We start from the raw sequence: 21,106 nt of genomic DNA on the forward strand, positions 1-21,106 counted from the left end.
TACTCTATGCTGTAGAAAATAAGTGCTGTTATTAGTTCAATAAAAAGAAAATTCCACAAATGAAGGAAACATTGCTTATTTCCACAGCTAACATTCCTGGGATACCAGAAAACATATTAAGATTTAAACATGTATTAAGACTTAAACAATCCCATAGTGAAAAATGGTCCCCAAATTTATTTGGTTATAAACCACTTTCCCCCTCCAAGTAGCCCTCATAAATATTCTATGAAATAATAATCTTTTGGGTTGGGGATGTGGCTCAAGCGGTAGCACGCTCGCCTGGCATGCGTGCGGCCCGGGTTCCATCCTCAGCACCACATACAAACAAAGATGTTGTGTCCGCCGAAAACTAAAAAATATTAAAATTCTCTCTCTCTCTAAAAATAAATAAATAAATAATAATAATCTTTTTCTAATAATAAATTTTAATGAGATTGTAAAGTAGCATATATACTAAATGAAGGAATTGTCCAGGAAGCAGCTTGTGAAAGTAAAAATTTTTATTTTGATTGATTTCTCAATGGATAGTTCAATATAATGCCAGTCTTTAATGGCAAAAATTTGGTTCCGCTGAAACTCCATAATGCTACAGAGAGCTACTACTTTTTTCCAGGAAGTAGGTAAACAGCTGGAAAGAGAAAGCACAACTTTCTAGCAGCATGGCAACTTAAACCACAGACCTGAGAAGTCTGCAACTTTTACACCAAAATGGCACAAACATTTATTAGCTGGTGACAGAAGTGAGAAGTGGGGACAAGATGAAGACACCAAAAAGGGCACTATATGTAAAGACAAACAAACAATCAGATATATCTATAAGGATTTTAAAGGATAATTATAGAAAAGGGAACCAAATATTTTACTCAAATGCTTTTTAGAGCCTTTCTGTAGAGATACAAATATATATATATATATATATTTATCCAAAAATATGTTTTATACAGATAAATGTTTCTCAATTAAAGATGGGACCAAAGCTATAGTTATAACATAAAGCACTGTCTTTTGTAAAACTATTTATCCACCTGAATTTTCAATTTCTTTATAGTTAGTGCATTAGTTTTCCAAATATAATTACCTGACATCTTTTTATAGATATAAATCAAGTAGGCATTATTTTTTAAAAGGGTTTGCAGGTTAAACAGTATTTTTCTAAGATGCTGTGCATATGAAACTTATGACAAGCCCCATTAAGAATCATTATTAATAAACATATCAAAAAGGGCTATATAAGCTGGATTTTCTTCTTCATAGTAAATATTTTTTGCGTTGAAAATGCACAAGAAAAATTTTACCTCACAAGTACTTTTATGTTAATATTTTGATCCTATATGGCAATAAATCTCCACATGTTGTAACCATTAGTATGTATTTTTTTTTAAATGGGGATATAACACTAATAGCCACTACTTATAAAATAAAGCACACAATTATTTTGGTGATTTTACAAATTGTTTTTTCCAGGTGTAAAGGCTACAAAAATTCCTAAAAATTAGAGAACACTGAAAACATATTAAAAGTTTGACATCTGACTTCATATTATTTCATTTACCCTGAAAGATAACTTAAAAAAATACGACCTTGTTGGAATAGGTCACCTTGCTATTATTATAAAAAATTGGTGACAGCAAGAAATTGTTTCACTGATATGTAGGATTTTTGTAAATATTTTTCTCCCCAAATTATTAGAAAAATGTTCAAAGATTTAAAAAAAAAAACCAAAAAACAAAAAACACCAAAGTGAAACAAATGGTGGTCCCTAAACTATTTTGAAGGCAGGTAGCTTAGTCTAAGCTAAAGTATTTTTAAAATATTTTCATTCAGTAATCATCCTCCCCTCAAATGCCCTTTTAAAAAAATGCATGAAACAGTACAATAGCAAGAATCAAAGCACAAACTGTATTTTCAAGAACAGAAAAATTTCTAGTGCTGAAAGATATAGTAAAAAGCAGATTTCTTTGGGGACATTGATCAATTAGTTTATAATTCATTATGAAGATTTCTCTTTTCTATTACGGGGAGAGTCTGCTCCATTTGATGTTACTGTTCCATTTACACCATTTTCTGAAAAGAAAAAAAGAATCAGTGTTAATCTCTTTGTAACTAGATACAAATAATATTTTTTATACATAAAGATACCTTCAGGAAAGAACATTTAAAATCCAATATATACTTAGGTGAAACAAACTAGTGCTTAATCTTTCGAGAATTTAACCAGTGATAAAACCTGGTAACATGTTGAACAAAATAAAATGAAAGCAGTAAATAAAAAGAAGTAACTATTATGGAAGCAGAAAAAAAAGTGGTGGGAAAGAAAATGATTTACAAGAATTTAAAAATAGTACTCAAAACCAGTACTTTTGGTAGAAATAAAGAAACTTTCCATATTAGAGAGCAAAGTCCTTAGACATATATAAAACATACAAAAAAGCGGTTTAGGATAACAGTTATATTAAAAAGGATATCATGGGCTTTTTATTCCTGAAGCTATGATGGATTAACTGATGTTTGACAAAACTTCTTTTCAAAAATACCCAAAAAAGTTGATATAAAAAGGGTCTGGAAAAACAAAACAAACAAAACCTAAGGCAGATAGGATTTGATGTACTAAGATTCTGGAAAGAAAGAAAATGAAGTGAGGTGACTCTGCATTAACAGTTATTTCTCCTGGATCACCTGTACAGCACAGTACAGAAACAGGCTGGAAGCTGAGTTCAGGGATACCAAGGAGCCAAGATTCAGCAGAAATCCTGGTGACAGAAAACTAAGAACCAATATCCCAGATGTATCTCTCTATCTCTCCCTCAAGGCACTTTCAACATTAAACTGTGTATCCACCAAAGACACAGAAATCACAGAGAAGGTAACTATTAAGAAACTTACAAAGTTAAACAGAATTAGAAATCTCATATTGATAGCAAGACAAAAAGTTAATTTCAGGGCCTATCGGGGAAGAAAAACCATATACATACATAGTATACTAATGTCCTAGGAATGAGGGCAAAATGGTAATACATCAGCTTTGGTAAAATGGAGTTATCCACCCAAATGCAATCCCAAGCTTCTATACATTTTTACATAAAACATAGAGTCCTACCAGACCCACTAGAAAACAAGACCAAGTAACTAAAAATCAAGAGGAAAAAAGTCATAGATCTCAACTTAAAAAAAAAAAAATTTAAAGTCTTTAAAGTTAAGAGTCATCAGAAAACTAAAGTTTTTAATCTTAGAAATGAAAAAAAAAAAACCAGTAAATAAAAGCATAAATTTAACGAACAAATTTAGTAGATTGGGCACAACAGAGAGATCAATGAACTGGAAAAAATGCTCAGATTGACAAGAGAGTGGATAGGAAAAAAATGGAAAATGCACAAGTATGAGAAGATATAAGGGATAGGAGAAAAGGATTTAAATCATGTATAATGAAAACCCAGAAGAACAGAAGAGAAAGATAGTAGAGCAATATCTGAATAGTGGCCAAGAAATGAAACCATGCCAAAATTTAGAAAGCTCTACCTAACACAGAAAAGGACAAAGAAAAACAAAAGAAAATATCTCAAGGTGTTATAATTATGTGCTATGGTATCATTAGTACACTCTTAGTGTACCTGCTAAAAGGCAAAAACAGTAATGATCAGACTGGATGGAAAAAATGAAATCTGATTACATGCTGCATACAAAAGTCACAAATTTTACAAAAAGACAAAAAAGGCTGGGCTGGGGTTATGGCTCAGTGGTAGAACACTTGTCTAGTATGTGTGAGGCCATGGGTTTGATTCTTAGCACCATATATAAATTAAAAAAAAAAAAAAGACAAAAAAAAAAAAAAAGGCTTGAAAGAAAAAATACAAGAAGATGGGTCATGATAACATTTTACCAAAGAAAATTTACAGTTACAGTAAATTCGGACAAACTATAACTTTGATAATGGAAAAAAAGAACATGTTCAACAGGAAGATAAAACAGTACTAAATTCTGATGTACTTAATGACATGGCTTTGAATATGTAGTTCAGTGAGGTTTTGCCTTACAAAGAGAAATGGTCAATGTTACAATTTATAGTGTGAGATTTAAAAAATAAAATTTTAGTTGTAATTGAGCAGAATACCTTTATTTTATCTATTTATTTTTATGTGGTGCTTAGGATTGAACCCACTGCCTCCCACATGCTAGGTTAGTGCTCAACTACTGAGTCACAACCCCAGCCCCATAGTGTGAGATTTTTAACATAAGTTTTATAGTAAGTAGCAGTCAGGACAAGCAGAATTCCCCAAACTACATCAGTAAAGATTAAAAAAAAAAAAAAAAAAAAGATTGAACAAAATGAACAAATGCGACCTGACACCAAACAAATGAAGACTGTACAACCTTCTGAAGTCCAAAAGAAACATTTACCAAAATTGGATACAGGCTCAACTATAATGCAAGTATCAACAAATTTTACAGGACTGAAATCAATTGGATGATGTTTAATCACAGTGGAATTAAGTTAGAAATACAGCAAAGAGAAAAGTAAAAAAAAAAAAAAACAACAAACCAAATATTTGTAAATCAAACAGTGCACTTATATATAATTAATGTTTCAAAGAAGAAACTGTAATTGAAATTATATTTATTCTGAATGAAAATGAAGATATACCAAGACTTGTAAAATATGTCCAATGTAGTGCCAAGAGGGAAAGTCTGCTAATTAAATATAATTCACAAGGAACGAAAATCAATGATTCACCTCAAAAAGGTAAACCACAAACAACAAAAAAGCATATAAAAATCCAAAGAAAGTGAAATAAGAACAGATATCAGGGATACAGAAAAGATATAACTACGAAAATCAATAATAAAAAAGATAGCTGGGGTTATGGCTCAGTGGTAGAGCACTTCCCTGGCATACATGAGGCAATGAGTTGCACCACATATAAATAAATAAAATAAAGGTATTGTGTCCATCTACAACTAAAAAAAAAAAAAAGACAAAAATTTGTTTTTTGTGATACTGGGGATTGAACCTAGAGCACTGCCGGTGCCAGGCAGTTGCCCTACCACTAAGAAACACCCTTGCACTCTTGACTGATGGAAGAAGAAAAAAAAAGGCAGAAATTAACTAACATAGGAAATGAAAATAGAAATCACTGCTGCTGTATAGAGATTCCTTAGAAAATTGGGAATGGAACCACCATTTGACCCAGCTATCCATCTCCTTGGTCTATAACCAAAGGACTTAAAAACCAAATGCCGAATGAATGTTTTCTCTGATATAAGGAGGTGGATTCATAGTGGGGTAGGGAGAGGGAGCATGGGAGGAATAGATGAACTCTAGATAGGGCAGAGGGGAGGGAGGGGAAGGGAGGGGAAATGGGGTTAGAAATGATGGTGGTATGTGATGAATATCATTATCCAAAGTACATGTATGAAGACACGAATTGGTGTGAATATACTTTGTATACAACCAGAAATATGAAAAATTATGCTCTATATTATAATGTATAAATTAAAAAAATGAAAAAAAGAAATCACTGCTGCTATAGGCATTCATAACAAGATGATATGTAATTTTATGCCAATAAATTTGCAAACTTATACAATAGACAAATTCCTTGAAAAATCCAATTTGCCAAAAGAGAAAGTAACAAGTAGAAAACCTGAATGATCTTATTATCTTTTAAAGAATCTGAATGTTAACTTCCTTAAACAACTTAACTGATGAATTCTTCCAAATATTAAAAAAAAAAAATGCCAATACTGCATAAAGGACAAATCTGCCAAATGCTTTTTAAAAGGCCAGTATAAGTGATAGCAAAACCTAACAAGGATATCACACACACACACACACACACAAATGCTGATTACACACAAATCTTTTACATTAACACAGATGCAAAAATCCTAACAAAAATTTGAAAACCAGCTCAGCAAAAGTGATATATTATTATCATCAACCTGGGTGTAATCCTGGAATACAAAATTAGTTTTACACTTTAAAATCAATGTAATTCACTGCATTAAGAGAATGAAGAGAAACTTTTATGTGTGGTTATTTAAATAGTATAGAAAAGACTATACTTTCAGGGGTCATTTCTATAGTTTGTTACTATATAGCTGCAGAAAAAGTATTTGCAAATGTTTTCTCTGATATAAGGAGGCTGGGGGCTGGGGATGTGGCTCAAGTGGTAGCACGCTGGCCTGGCATGCGTGAGGCACTGGGTTCGATCCTCAACACCACATAAAAATAAATAAATAAAGATATTGTGTCCACCTAAAACAAAAAAATAAATATTTTAAAAATAAATAAATAAAAAAAATAAGGAGGCTGATTCATAATGGGGTTGGAGAGTGCATGGGTGGATTAGATAAATTCTAGATAGAGCAAGTGTAAGGGAGTGGAAAGGAGGGGGCACAAGGGTAGGAAAGGAAGTGGAATGAAATGGACATCATTATTCTAAGTACATGTATGAAGATATGAATGATGTGACTCTATATTGTGTACAACTAGAAATATAAAAAACTGTGCTCTGTATATATAATATGAATTGTAATGCATTCTGCTGTCATACATAACAAATTAGAATTAAAAAAAAATTCCACATCCGACCATGACAAAAACTCTTAGTAAATGAAGCACAGAAGAGAACTTTTATAACAGAATAAAGGCATCACAAACTATTTGTGTGTGTGTGTGTGGGGGGACGGTTGGGCATTAAAACCAGGATCTTGCACATGCTCTACCACTGAGCTATATCTCCAGCCCCTCCAATACATTCTTTTTTTTCTTTTTTTAATATTTTTTAGTTGTTGATGGACCTTTATTTATTTATTTATTTATTTGTATGTGGTGCTGAGAATCGAACCTAGTGCTTCATGCATGCCAGGCAAGCACACTACCACTGAGCCACAATCCCAGCCTTCCAATACATTCTTAATTGTGAGATATTGAAAGCTATCTATCTTATCAGATGAACAAATCAAAGTCCCATTTCTTCTAATATTATGGTTGCCCTAATATTATATCTATATTATGGTGGTCTTAGCTAGTATAATACAAGAAGGAAAAGGCATAATATTTACATATGAGATCACTGTGTATTTGAGTATAAATTTTAGCGCAAATCAACTACAAAGTATCTCAATACAAGAACAGTATTTAAAAAATAACCAATGACCTTTCTAACAATTACAGCATCTCTTTAAAAATAGCATATATATTAGCTTGAAAAATAAAATCAATGAGGATAAATCTGATAAAAATATGAGATTTTTATGCAAAAACCTACAAACTACTTCCTTCAAGAACTCTTCCAAAAAATAGGAATACTTTCCAAATCATTTTATGAGAACAGGATTATTCTTATAATAAAACCAGACAAAGATGTTGCAGAGAGGATGTATGTGTGTGTGTGTGTTGGGGGAAAGGGAACTAAAACCACACAAGTATATTTTAAGAATACAGACATAGGGCTGGAGTTGTGGCTCAGCAGTAGAGCGCTTGTCTAGCACATGTGAGGCCCTGGGTTCGATCCTCAGCACCACATAAATATAAAATAAAGGTATTGCGTCCAACTACAACTAAAATAAAATATATTTATAAAAAAAGAATACAGACATAAAAATCTTCAACAAAATACTAGCAAACCAACTCTGGTAACTACAAAAAACAAAAAGGGCTACACACCATAATCACATGGGATTTGATCCTGGGAATGCATTTTTGCTTTATCATTTGAAAAGCAATAACTGTAATCTAAAATATCAATAGAATACGGGACAAAAAACGATATAATCATCACAAAAGACACAGAAAAAAAACAACAGATAAAATCGAATTTTCTTTCATGATTGAAAACATAAACAGGGCTATGGGTATAGTTCAGTAACAGAATGCTAGCTAGCATACACTTGGCCCTAGGCTTGATCCCTAATGCTGAAAAAACAAACCCATAAACAAATGAGGAATAGAAGAGAACTTCCTCATCCTGATAAAACCCATAGCTGATAATGGTGAAAGTCTAGATAGCTTTTTAAGAATAAGAAATCCACACATATCAAAACACTATGAGAATAATAAGTTCAGCAAGGTTGCAGGGATACCAGATCATACATTAAAAGATTACATTTGTATGTACTGGCAATGAAAAATCTGAAAATGAAATTAATAAGATGATTCTATTTTATAATGGCATCAAAAAGGACATTAGGAATTAATTTAATGAAAAAGGTATAGGACTTATAGATTGATAACTATAAAATTTAATTGAAAGAAATTCAAGACTTAAGTAAATGAAAAACAAAATTTATGTTCATATTCCCCAAGGCAATCTACAGTTTAAAGGTAACCAAATCAAAACTCCATCTGGCTTTTTGCGGAAACTGAAGAGTTGATCCTAAAAATTTATATGGATATTCAAGAGACTCAGAGTAAACAAAACATAAAAAAGAACAAAATTGGAGGACTCATGTTTACTGATTTCAAAACTTACAAAGCTGCAGTAACCAAGACAAATGTGGTACTGGCATGAGGATATACATATAAATGCAAACAGAATTCAGAGTCCAGAAGTAAACTCGTTTTTTTCCCCCCCAGAAGTAAACTCTTACTACATGATTTTTGACAACAGTATTGAGAAGATTCAATAGGGAAAGGTTAGTCTTTTCAATAAATGGTACAGACAAAACAGGGTATCAACCTAGCAAACTACATAAAATGGCACAGTCACTTTTGAGACAGTCTGGTGGCAGTTCCCACCAAATGTTGAACATAGTTACCATGACCCAGCAATTCTAGTATAAACCCAAGAAAATGAAAACAAGTGTACAAACAAAAACTTGTTCATTAATGTTCATATTATTAATAGCTAAAAAGTGGAAACAACCCAAATGTCCATCAGCTGATGAACAGATAAACAAAATATGGTATTTTTGTATAGTAGAATAGTTAGCATACATGCTACAAAACAGAGGAATCTCAAAATTATTATGCTAAGTAAAGAAAGCCAGTCACAAAGATTACATATTGTATAGCTCCACTAATTTATAAGCAGTGTCTAGAAAAAGCCAATCCATAAAGAAAGTTAGTTCTTGGTTACCATGGCAAGGGGGATGAGGAAATATAGAGTGACTGCTAACGGGCATGTGGTTTCTTTTTTGGGGTGATAAAAATGTTCTGGAATTAAGACAGTGGTTCAAACAACTTTGTGAATATGCTTAAAAAAGGATAACCTTTATGATGTGGAATTATAACCCCAATAAGGCTATTATTAAAAAATTTTACTAAGAGAAACTAAAAATAATCTAAATTAATGAAGGTAGATATTATGTTCATGGCCAGAAATACTCAATTATTCCTAAATTGACTTACAGATTCTATATAATTTCAATCCAATATCTCAGCGAGTTTGTGTGTGTGTGTGTGTGTGTGAACTGACCATGTGCAAATGGCTAAGAATTGCTGGGACAACCTGGAGGACACAAAACATCAGATATCAAGACTTACAATGAGCAAACTGAGTTGATATATTTTAAAAACTGGAACTCTGTTACAATTCCAAGTATTTTGAGGGACATAACTGACTCACTCAAGGAATTACTCAACTGTGGAACAGCAGAACATTACTTTGTCTCTGGTTTTGTTAGAGTAGGATAAAGAGTGTGTGTGTGTGTGTTTTCTTAAGTAAGATTTGAAAATAAGCAAGACCCCATAGCAATTTTTTTTTTTTTTTTACATGTTTCTTACTTCCATGGTTTTTTCATTGCATACTAAATACAAACCTGTTCCTTTTCTAGAAGATCTGCCTTTAGTCACTGTTGGTTTCTTCCTTACAGGTGGTGCCTGAAAAGTAGAGTGTTCCCTCCACCTCCGAAGCTGAAAATTAATGAACTTCCACATCATGAATGCTTGGGTAATGCAAATGGATGCCAGAACAGCAATTCTGAAAAATATTAAGAAATAAACAAGAAATTAGAGTGTATGAAAATAATGCCACTGAATAAGAGTATTCTATACTAATGATTCACTAAAAATTTCACTATCGACAGGATTATGTTATTATAAAGAAGTCATTCCATTAAAATTTTTATCCTAGAAATTACATAAGGCTTTAGAACTTCAACTTAAAAATAAAACTGCAGTCAGGCGGGCGTGGTGGCGCATGCCTGTAATCCCAGAAGCTCAGGATGATTGAAAGTTCAAAGCCAGCCTCAGCAAAGGCAAAGTGCTAAGCAACTCAGTGAGACCCTGTCGCTTAATAAAATAGAGAATAGGGCTGGGGATGTGGCTCAGTGGTTGAGTGCCCCTGAATTCAAACCCCGGTACTCAAAAAGAAAGAAAGAAGGTACTCAAAAAGAAAGAAACAAAACTGCAACAGGTATGAAATCAAATCAAATGCGTATTTCCCCAACCCTGCATTAATCCTCTAATTTTTTGAGTGATTCACTTCATAGAGAAACTATATAGAGAAACACATTATATAATAGAACAAAGTAAAAATGTTAAATTGACTATACCTAACAGCCAACACGTTGAAGTTTCCTGTACCGAAATCCAGTTTCTGATTCTCTGCTCTTGCAAGGCCAAAACCAACAGTGAGTACTGAAAGAATTAAAGTCAGAAGTCTTCCCAAAACAAAAAGAACTGCCCACAGAGAAAATCTGTAAGAAAAATATCAAGTCAAATTCATAAAATTAGAAAGAAAAGATTCTATAGAAATTAGATTCTTACTAAGTAAATGAATATTAAAACAGCATTTCTTATTATTTTGCAAAAACGACTTCTGTAGTTAAGGTCTACAAAATGCAACATAATACACACTCCTGGGGACACATACTAGCCAATTTTAAGGTTCTAAGAATTCTAGTAATGAAATCTGCTTAATTTTTTGTTTAGCTTTTTTTTTAAAGTATAAGCACTATTAATATTCCTCATAACTGCTGATATAAAGAACAATCTTGAAAAATGCTGAACAAAACTAAACAAAAAGCTGTGCTGTAAAGATTAAGGTGCCAATTCTCATTCAGAGTCCAGTTTCCCTTTAAGACTTTACACTCCTTAGAAGTTATACTTCTCACTCTATTATCTACTCTTTCATTCTCTTCTGAAAGTTTACTTTTTTTTCTCCACTCCATTTCCCAAAAAGAAAAACATATAATAAAAGAAGTAGAATTTATAACAGGAAAGTTAACCCTAAACCTTTAAAATTCCAAGTCCCAATACAATATCGAATCAGACTCCATTTTAGCAATTAAAATGTGGAGGAGTCTCAGTATTGACAAATAGTTTCAATTTATTTAAAGCTGCTATTAACAGCTTAAAAAGTAAATACTATATAATTGTCAAGGACATGAACCTTGACAATGGAGGCACTGACTTTAAATACTTGCTATACAAGAAAAATAATGGTTAAATAACTTACCCTTTCTGATACTTTTCATCACTAAAATAAAACAAGCGGGAAATGTGGAAAAGAAATTCAACAAAATAATGTAGCACCAGAAGAACCAGTCCCAGATGATTCAAGCTGTTGAAAGAAACATTTAAATGGAAAAGATAATCAATTAAGACCAATTAGCATACTATCTGCCATTCTACTCAAACACCCAAGCAAAATCCCAACTCACTTCAAAAGATAAGCTCCAGCAATGTGAAAGAGGTAAAGACCAATGTAGACAAGTTGACGAGGAATATCTTCCTGAAAATAGAAAAATACAATATAGGTTAAAACAAAACATGTTGAAACACTTCTATTCTTTAAGAGCAGTGTGGTAGAGTGAAAAATGTACTATAATAGAAGTAGGAGACCTGAAGGCTAATCTGACCCCTACCTCACCCCATCTCTCATTCCCAGTTAGCTATATGGCTTTACCAAGTCATTTAACCTTTGTTAGCTTTAGCTCTCATCTCTAAAATGTGAATGCTTGGATTTGCTTCAATCAGATGAACTTAAAAAATCCCTTTTGGGGTTAAGATATATTTTCCTTTTTTAATAAACATTTATTAAATGATATAACATTAATAATAAATTATATGATGGCAATCAAATGTCCTTCTAATATTAAAAGGGTGATGTTTATTAGCAGTGAGGTGCTTTTGTATACTTAAAATAATCACACTTTTAAATTTGTGCTTTAATCTTTTCATTGTTACATATAGTTGTTAAAATTGAAGGTTAAAATTTACCTCCTCATTTTTGATACCACCTAGTTGTATTTTTTTTCTCCTCAACAACTCTGTAAGATCAAGCATCTAGAGTTTACATTTGCTTCTTTTTTTCTTCCATAGTTCTTAGCTGACTCTGTATCACTGGTTATCTCAGAAATAGTTTTTTTAAAAAGCGTAAGTCCACCCAGCTACTCAGGAGACTGAAGTGTGAATATCATAAGTTGGAAGCCAGCACAAGAAAATTAGTGAAAACCTGGGAATGAAGCACTTATCTAGCATGTGCAAGGAGGCCCTGGGTTCAATCCTCAGTACAGGGGTAGCGGGTGGGCTGGGGAGGGTGGTCAAGATTTCCTACTACTGAACTGCAAAATCAATTTAGGAGTTAAGTTACATCTTTTTTTTTTTTTTTAAATATTCTTTCTTTTTTAGTTGTTGGTAGACCTTTATTTATTTATACGTGGTGCTAAGAATTGAACCCAGTGCCTCATACATGCCAAGCAAATGCGCTACCACTGAGCCGCAGCCCTAGCCCCAGCCTCATATCAACATCTTTTAAAATATAAAATAAAACAAAATTTAAAAAGCCAGAATGTACAGAATGTTGTACTATGAAAAATTTAAGATTTTGTACACACATACACTGAATTATAACAAAAAATATTGTTTTTCATCTTGAGGTATAGTTAAAATAAGCAATGAGCTCAACAGCAATGACTTCAATAAGTGCTTGTTGATTAATAAGACAACTCTACCTCATTTTTATTCTTGGTTTTAGCTGTTTTCCTTATATACATAAGGTTTATGTACATTAGCCTGATTAGTACTACTTACTACTTTTTTTGTGTGTGTGTTGAATCCAGTGCCACATCCATGGAAGGCAAGCAAGCACTCAACCAACTGAGCTATATCCCCAGCCCAGTACTACTTTCTACCATAGCTACTAATTAAAATTATTAATATAATTGATATTGGGTACTGAACTGCGTTTTTCTGGAACCTCACTAAACCATCTTCTGGTCCTCTATTTCTCCCCTTATATTTCAGTAGAAGGCATTTCATCAAATATTCTGAGAAACAGTGGAAATTTTACAAGTCCAGTTTTGAAACCAAACACTATTCTTTGGTAAGAATGGCACAAAGATCAATTTTAAAATGGCAGATCAGAGGGCTAGAGATGTAGCTCAGTGGCAGAGCATTTGTCTAACATGTTTCAGGTCCTGGTTCCATTCCTAGCCACCAGAATTAAAAAAAAAAAGAAAGAGAGAGAGAGAGAGAAAGAGAACATAAGACAGTCTGACTAGTATTGCATATAGTACTGTATTTTAGGATGAAAATTCCTAAGACAAGATACCAAGTTTACAGTTCTTCCAACTGGAGAGAAAAGTATCTCTGAAAATATGCAATCTTAAGAACCTCTCCACATAATTTTCATACTTTCCTTGAAATAGTTCTCCTTATAAAAGGAAAGAGAGAGGGGAAAAGGGAATGGAGATAACATGCTAAGATCAACCACAGGCGAACCTCCTTCTTCTCCTGTTGTAATTTCAGAATAACTCACTTGAAGAATAATCAATGGTAATTTGATATATTAGGAATATAAAGCTTATACTACATATATACATCGATTTTTCCCAATGTGTAGTGTTTATCCTTGGTATGGTTGGTACAAAATGATTTTAAATAGTATACAATGAAGCAATTTTATTTAACTTTATAATTTTAAATAAAGTATTTAAGTTATTAATTCTAATATACCTAAATAATTAAAATGACACAAGTACTATTGCACAGAATAAGAATAGAGTCACAAATACGAATCAGTAGTATTTGAGTATGGTAAAACAGGACAGTGGCATATAAATGACTAAATAAGGGATTCACTGCCATATTCCTTCAGATTAATGTTTCAAATTTCTGACAACAGATCAAGGAAACTCTCCATACTTATAAGGGAAGTTTTTAAACTGCTGATTGAACTAATTTCATTACATAAAAGCTTGTGTAAGTCAATGCAAAAAACGAATTTTCTGGAAATACTGCTTTACAGAATAAGTTAAGAGGATTTTTAAAAAATTTAATGTTAAAGAAATCCAAGTAAGTTTCAAAAATACATTCTAGTCATGTAGCAGAGAAGAACCTAAGCTATATTTTTTCCTCCCAAACAAATCTGAAAATCCTACTATAAACCACAAACAATGTTTCAAGAAGCCATTCCATTTCTCTGCTATTTTATTTTTAAACCTCAACCTCATTAGGGGGGTTCAGCTTGTGCTTGGACTAGCTAATAAAAAACCCCATAGAGCTGCTGCTGCTGCTTTTATTTTTTTTATTTTTTCTGTTGTAGTACTAGGGGTTAAACCCAGGAGTTCTCTACCACTAAGCCACACCCCCAGTGCTTTTTAATATTCTATTTAGATAAGGTCTCATTAAGTTGCTTTGGGCCTTGTTTAATTGCTGAGGCTGGCTTTGAACTTGTGATCCTCCTGCCTCAGCCTCCCAAGCTGCTGGGATTATAGGTATGAGCCACCATGCCTGGCTCCCCAGACCTTTTTGAACTTTATTTTGAGACAGAGTTTTGCTAAATTGCAGAGGCTAGCCTTGAACTTGTGATCCTCCTGCCTCAGTCTCCCAGTGGCTGGGATTACAGGCTTGTATCACTACCCCTGGCTTCATAAAACTTCTTTTCCAAATTCAGATTCAACTTTGCATCTTAACCCTGCCTTTCTGGTAGTCAGTCAACTAACTCAGTCAATAATGACACAGGGCAAAATGCTGTCCCAGCTTCCACCCTCATCACCATCAAATGCCTATCTTAAAACAGTATCTACAGCTTTCAAAAAGACAAATGTATCAAGAACCTCTTTTCTAAGTAACAGTTCCTTGTTTCTAAAGCAATGCTTGTATACCTAAAGCCTACCATAGAAAAAATAAAAACCAATGGGTAAGAAAATGGGTTAGTTCTGCCAATTACTGTGTAATTTTGAGCAAGTTAATCTCTGCATAAGAGATAAAAACAATAATAATACCAAAAAAACAAAAATAAACATGAGTGACAGAAATGAGTACAATACCACAAGTAGTGGTGGGGACTGTGGTTAACTAGGGAACACACACTCTGGTTAAAGGCAACTTCCTATGATTAAGAAACCACAGTGGAGGAGGTATAACATAATTTTTAAGATGATGAATTTTACTTAGAAAATGGCTGCTTTTAGTGTCACAGTCCAAGTTCAAACTCCTCCAACATCCCCCAATCTCCATGGGGGTATATCCCTAATGGTGTGGTGCTCACACATCTGAGACTGACAAAGACCTTGCATAGCACCATAGTCTCTGGGTCTTACTTGTTTTATATGGGGTGGGGAATGGGAGTGAACTGAGGAGGCTGGGTAAATCTTGGCCCTCTTGAGGGAATTCTCAAAATCGTTCACTGGTTACATTACAGATTTCAATCAGGGAGTCAGCAAGCTGTTCAAGGATGGCTCATCACTGCTCTAGAAACTACAGTCTAGATGAATAAAAAGTGGCTGAGAAAGTCAATTTGGTTCCCAACACCTTTTCATACGTTGTACTATAATTTTGTTATATAAATTAACTTGTTCTACCAGGAGCCACAATGAAGTTTTGCTTGTTTATTTAAGATTAATAAATAGATTCATTTTAGTTGTTATTACAACTCTTTTTACTAAAACAGATAACCGTATTTTAGTAAACTTTTTTTTTTAGAAGAAAATACATTTCGTGACAATGCTACATTTAAAAAACAAACTTTAATACAAATTATCATATATATACTAAGGCAGATTTTTCCCCCCCAAGTCCCAGATGGTGCAATATTATTCTTAAAAATGTAAAAAGCTCTCATATTACGGGAATCCATATTGACTGTCTTGAGCAACAAATAAATGTTTGAGTAAGGCACACAAGTTTGAAAAACTTTGGCCAATAATATTTAAAAATGCTAACTGAGGTCTAATAGGAACCTGTAAAGACATAAACTTGATGGACTCTAGAAAATCTTTGTTAAATGATTAAAAAAGTGGCTCCAGTAGGGAAGGCAGATATTAACACTGAAGTTGCATAGGAAAAAGTGCAAATAAAACTTTCATGAAGTGGGAGTGAGAAAAAAAACAGTTATTTCTATTTCTATATGTGTGTGTGTGTGTGTGTGTGTGTGTAAATAAAATCAATGTAAAACTGAATATTAGAAATAAAACTTATGGCTATTTCATGACTTCCCTAAAGGGTCACAAATTCAAATTGGCTAAGAAACTAAGAAGTATTTTTTTTTTTTTTTGGGGGGCGGGGGAGACAGGGTATCACTGTATTGCCCAGACTAACCTTGTACTCATGGGTTCATGTGATCCTCCTCCCCCAGCTTCCTGAATAGCTGGGGCTACAGGTGCATGCCACCTTGCCAAGCTAAGAAATGACATTTTGAATTTTCTCATAGGCAAAATGGAGAATTGTTCATTCTCTTATTGAAAGGTACACAGTATATGTGCTTAAATTTCCTCTTACAAGAAATTAAGTTATTTGTGACTAAAACACCTCTTAAACTGCTAAACAGTATTCCTTTCTTCATTTATCTGTAGGATTGGTCAAAACAATCACTGTACTAGTTTCTTCCAGTAAAGAGTTCTAAAAATAATTTTCATAGACTAAATTTTAAGAAACTGTTTAACAGGTTTGCAGCTGTTACTTTCAAATTATGTTAATTACTTGAAACAAGTTACTTTCAACTGTCACATGTAGGTGTTAAAAATAGTTTCAGTTAAGTTCTAAGTTATGCAAATTATCCCATAAAAATTAGATTGCATTTCTGGAGAAATGCCATCTGGCAGGAACTGATAAGAAAAGAGCTTCAGGAACTAAAATGAACAATTACTTTAAAATGTCCCTCTTACCAGGGTCGGTGAACATGATATAGACATGGATCAACAACGAAACCCAGAGGTATTATGTTCATGGGTATACAAGTACCTAAAGAAAGCTTAAAATATTTGAACCATGGTACAAAAGGACTTTCAATAATCATAGAAATGTTACTTATCTCCCTTATCCAAAAAGATAAATCCTGGCTACACATAGCTAAAGGATAGAAGAAATATGGCCAGAATGACTAAGAAAATGAATTGTTTTTATTTAACTATAATTAATTTGAATGTAGCTAGTGGCTACCTTTTTGGACAGTACAGCTCTACGACACCTATAATTAACATTAGGAGCTTACTAAATATGGAAGAGCTACTGGAAGCTATGGGCCTGAAAATTTTATCTTAAGACAGTTAAAAGTCAAACATTTGAAATAAATAAGGATCTTCTTCCTAATCCTTACAATTAAGTTAACTGGAAAAACATTCTACTTTTTAAGAAAACAACATCAAAAGAACTGGTGAGCCACAGTACGGGGCTCTAATGTGCTGTTTTCTAATTCAATGACAAAACAAAGGCCTATATCATGAATCAACTATTTGCAGTACATATAAAAATAAGTGTAGCTTTTGGAAGGGCAAAGACAAACTGGTCACTGGACAGGCTGTCACATTTCTACTTAGAAAGGTATTTCTGAAAGTAAGAGGATCCCCTCTCTAACTTAAAAAACATTTTAAGTGTAGATAACTATAAATATATATACAACTGGCAGAGAATAAAATGAATCTCCATATATTCACAACTCATTTTCGATAGTTATTTCCAAATGACCAAACTTGTTTCATTACAGCATATCACTTACCCTCATCTGATACTATTTTGAAATAAATTCCATACAGCCTATCATATTATGGTGTTTTTTTATCACTTCCCGGGAAAAAAAAAGAGAACAAAGGTGTTTGATTAACTTATCAGAGGAAAGGAATTCCACGAAAAAGAACTGATGTGCCATGATTATAAAATTAGAGTTACCAGTGTGAATGAAGCATAGAGAGCAAAAGGAAGAAAGATCAGGGAAGAAATGGTATAGATGGGAGAAATCCTTAGAACAAAGGTACGCGGCTTTACTTTAGTTTAAAGCAATAAGGAGCTAGTATAGGTTTCAGAGGAGAAAGAGTTAAGTGAAAAGAATAAAGTTGTTTTTTTTGTGTGTGTGTGACATTATGGAAGCCTGACTTTAGAAGTACTGAGGGTAGAACTAGAAGGGAGGAAAATACAATGTTTCAGCAGGTTCAAACAAATATATTTCCCACATGCTAAAAAAGGAATGTTCCACCCATTTCAGGAAAGGCTTCCCTGGTGAATATTTAACCATAGTTTACTCTGTTTTTCAATGCTGAAATTTTCTTTGGGACTTGCTCAGGGACTACTCTGGGAAGTAGAGTTTGGAGAAAGCATAAAACTAGGGAGCTAACTGTGATAGTAGAAAAGCTCCATTTGAAATATGCACAACACAGGAATAACCAGACTAATTCCTTTTGTCTCAAATAAATTGCTAAGAATATCAATAAGATGAAACTAATATTATATTTTAAGAATTTAAATTCTAATTAAATTTACATCACCACTAATACAATTTTTAAAATGAGCAATTAGCATGTCAAAGGTAAAAGATTCCCCTTTGAGTTAAAACAATGATTAAAGTCTTTTTCAAGAAATATTTAAGAATTTCAGTCTGTGTGGAAAGGGGAAAGGTGGGAGAACGATAGGAGAAGAGTTGAGGGAGGGCAAAGAAGAAAGAAAGTATTTAATTTTAGAAAGACTTTTCAAAAAAAGAAAAAAAATGACAAGACAATTTTTAAAACTACAAAATACCAGCTTACTTTTTTGGTTTTCTGGAAGTAGAGTTCAGGGAAAGCATGAAACCAGTAAGCCAACTGTGATATGTAGAAAAACTTCATTTGAAATCTGTACAACACAAGAAAGCAAAAAGCATCTTTTAAAGCATAATATTTTTTTAAAATAAAGTAAACAAATACTGGAAATCAGGATATACTAAGCAGATATCTTTGTGTTATTTCAGAAAATGTTCTGTGTATCTTTAAACAACTCTTCAGCAGCTGCTTTCCCCTATTTTCCTGGGATATTCCCACCGGTCAGTTCCCCTGGATTAAGCAACAGGCAAAGACTAACTATGCAAGCCAATCCAGAGGAGCCATAGCCCTTTGTCCATGAGTTAATTAATACTGACTAGTAGGTCATGTTATCTACTGAAAACACAAGGAACACGATCAACCCTTAGATCTATAAGACTTCATCAAAATGGGAACAAGATGGGCAAAAAGACCAACACAAAAGTGAAGGCACACAGATACCAATCATCTGAAACTGGGATAATCCCAATTTCAAGTTTTTCTCCTTGGGGAAATATGGTAATTCTACCTGGTTGGAAACATGGAGACACTCAAATAAATGAAGGCAGAGCCAGAGTTAAAGAGTAGAATAAGACACAGGAGTGTTCCCTAGGAGATACATCCTAATTAGTCTAGAATCAATAGTTCTTTTCTTTACATTATATCCCCCTAGCCCTTCTAAGTCCTCTTTATTCTCTCTCCCTTTGCCCTCTCTTCCAGAATTCTAAAATAGAAAATATAGAGCCAATTTGAAGTAGTTTCTCAGGGGGAAATATAGTCCCATTCTGTAAAAGTTCACTGAATTAATATAATTGTTAAAAATCAGAGCATGACCTAGTAAAAGGGTATTATTGCTGGACTTCAAACAAAGATATGCATGGTCATACTATTCCGTCTTTCTCTTTTCTCCAGTTCTCAAATTACAGTGTACTTAGGGAATACTGTCGAGGTGACAAGCATCTATAATTTTCCCAGCAAAATAAGGATATTAAATAAAAACATGAGATAATTTCTACTATAATCTGGTACATAGTCTTGATGGGTATGGGCCCAATACAAGATTTACATAAATGGAATGATTATAGATCAAGACTATACTACATAAAATATAAGCCAAAATGATAAACTCAGGAATGCAAAATACCAAAATAGGCTAACGTAGCCAGGAACATCAACATGGATGTACTAGAATAAGAACTAAAGAATGAGCGTTTAGCTAAACATCTTTGTAACTACTGAGCTCCTGGAAGCACTATAAAAAATTGGGGACTAGAAATATCAAAAAGAAAGAATCCCTAAACTCAAGAAGTTTACAGCAGAAGAGAAGGAAGGAAGGAATGACAAGAAACTAGAGAGTGGGGAGCAAAAGCATGGAGAGAATGGATCCATGAAGAAGAGAAAGGATCAGGAAGAAAGGAAAAAGAAAAGTGTACCAAATTAAGATTACCATTAAAACCAGATGTCTCAAGCTAAGGAAGATATTTAAAAGATTATACAAATGAAAAGAGTTCGTAGGAACTTTTCTCTTAAGGTAGTGGGACTGCCAAGACGCTTTCACATATTTTATGATTTTTGCCTGAAGTTTTAAAGAGAATAATAAGAATGAGTTCTGCTTATTCATGTTATGATCATGTTCTTTTAATTTTAAAAAGCCTTTAAAAACGACTTACGTCATAAGGTTGTGGGGATAAGCCCTCCACAAGATCGTTGGATCTGAGATGTAGTTTTCCTAAGAAAGAATACAGGGAAATAAGCCTGTTAGTATTATGCAAACATTTATAGTTCTCTATATCCAAAAAGCTCATTCAAGTCAAGCTTTATTTATTTATTTATTGGGTACAGGGGATTGAACTCAAGGGCACTCAACCACCAAGCCACATCCCCAACCCTATTTTGTATTTTATTTAGAAAGAAGGTCTCAGTGAGTTGCTTAGAGCCTCACTGTCACTGAGGCTCACTTTGAACTTGCAATATTCCTGTCTCAGCCTCCCGAGACAGTGAGATTATAGACGTGTGCCCTGGCATGCTGAAAAGCTTAGTTATTTTCAGTATGACTTATACAAATAAGGTGTAATTTTTCACCTTCAAAAATCTTTCAATCCAGTAGAGTAAAAAAAATTCATGTATGCACATTAACATAAGCAATAAATAACAAAATGGTGTGAGGCAT

At 33.3% G+C, this 21,106-nt stretch overlaps 1 protein-coding gene and 1 pseudogene across 1 annotated transcript in view; one reads left to right on the top strand and one right to left on the bottom strand.

The window, feature by feature from the left end:
* Window positions 1–485: 485 nt before the first annotated feature.
* Window positions 486–21,106, bottom strand: part of Tram1 (translocation associated membrane protein 1) — a 32,449-nt gene continuing 11,828 nt past the window's right edge. The window contains exons 5-11 of the mRNA XM_076836325.1: window positions 20,607–20,665; window positions 18,907–18,991; window positions 11,608–11,678; window positions 11,403–11,507; window positions 10,498–10,641; window positions 9,763–9,923; window positions 486–2,067 (exon numbers count right to left, since the gene is read on the bottom strand). Coding sequence (XP_076692440.1) covers window positions 1,994–2,067; window positions 9,763–9,923; window positions 10,498–10,641; window positions 11,403–11,507; window positions 11,608–11,678; window positions 18,907–18,991; window positions 20,607–20,665 — 699 coding nt within the window. The 3' untranslated portion in view covers window positions 486–1,993. The remainder of the gene's footprint in view (window positions 2,068–9,762; window positions 9,924–10,497; window positions 10,642–11,402; window positions 11,508–11,607; window positions 11,679–18,906; window positions 18,992–20,606; window positions 20,666–21,106) is intronic.
* On the top strand, window positions 6,054–6,143 carry LOC143382415 (small nucleolar RNA U3; annotated as a pseudogene).

The sequence above is a fragment of the Callospermophilus lateralis genome, chromosome 16 (assembly GCF_048772815.1).
Source record: "Callospermophilus lateralis isolate mCalLat2 chromosome 16, mCalLat2.hap1, whole genome shotgun sequence".
Taxonomy (NCBI): Eukaryota; Metazoa; Chordata; class Mammalia; order Rodentia; family Sciuridae; genus Callospermophilus; species Callospermophilus lateralis.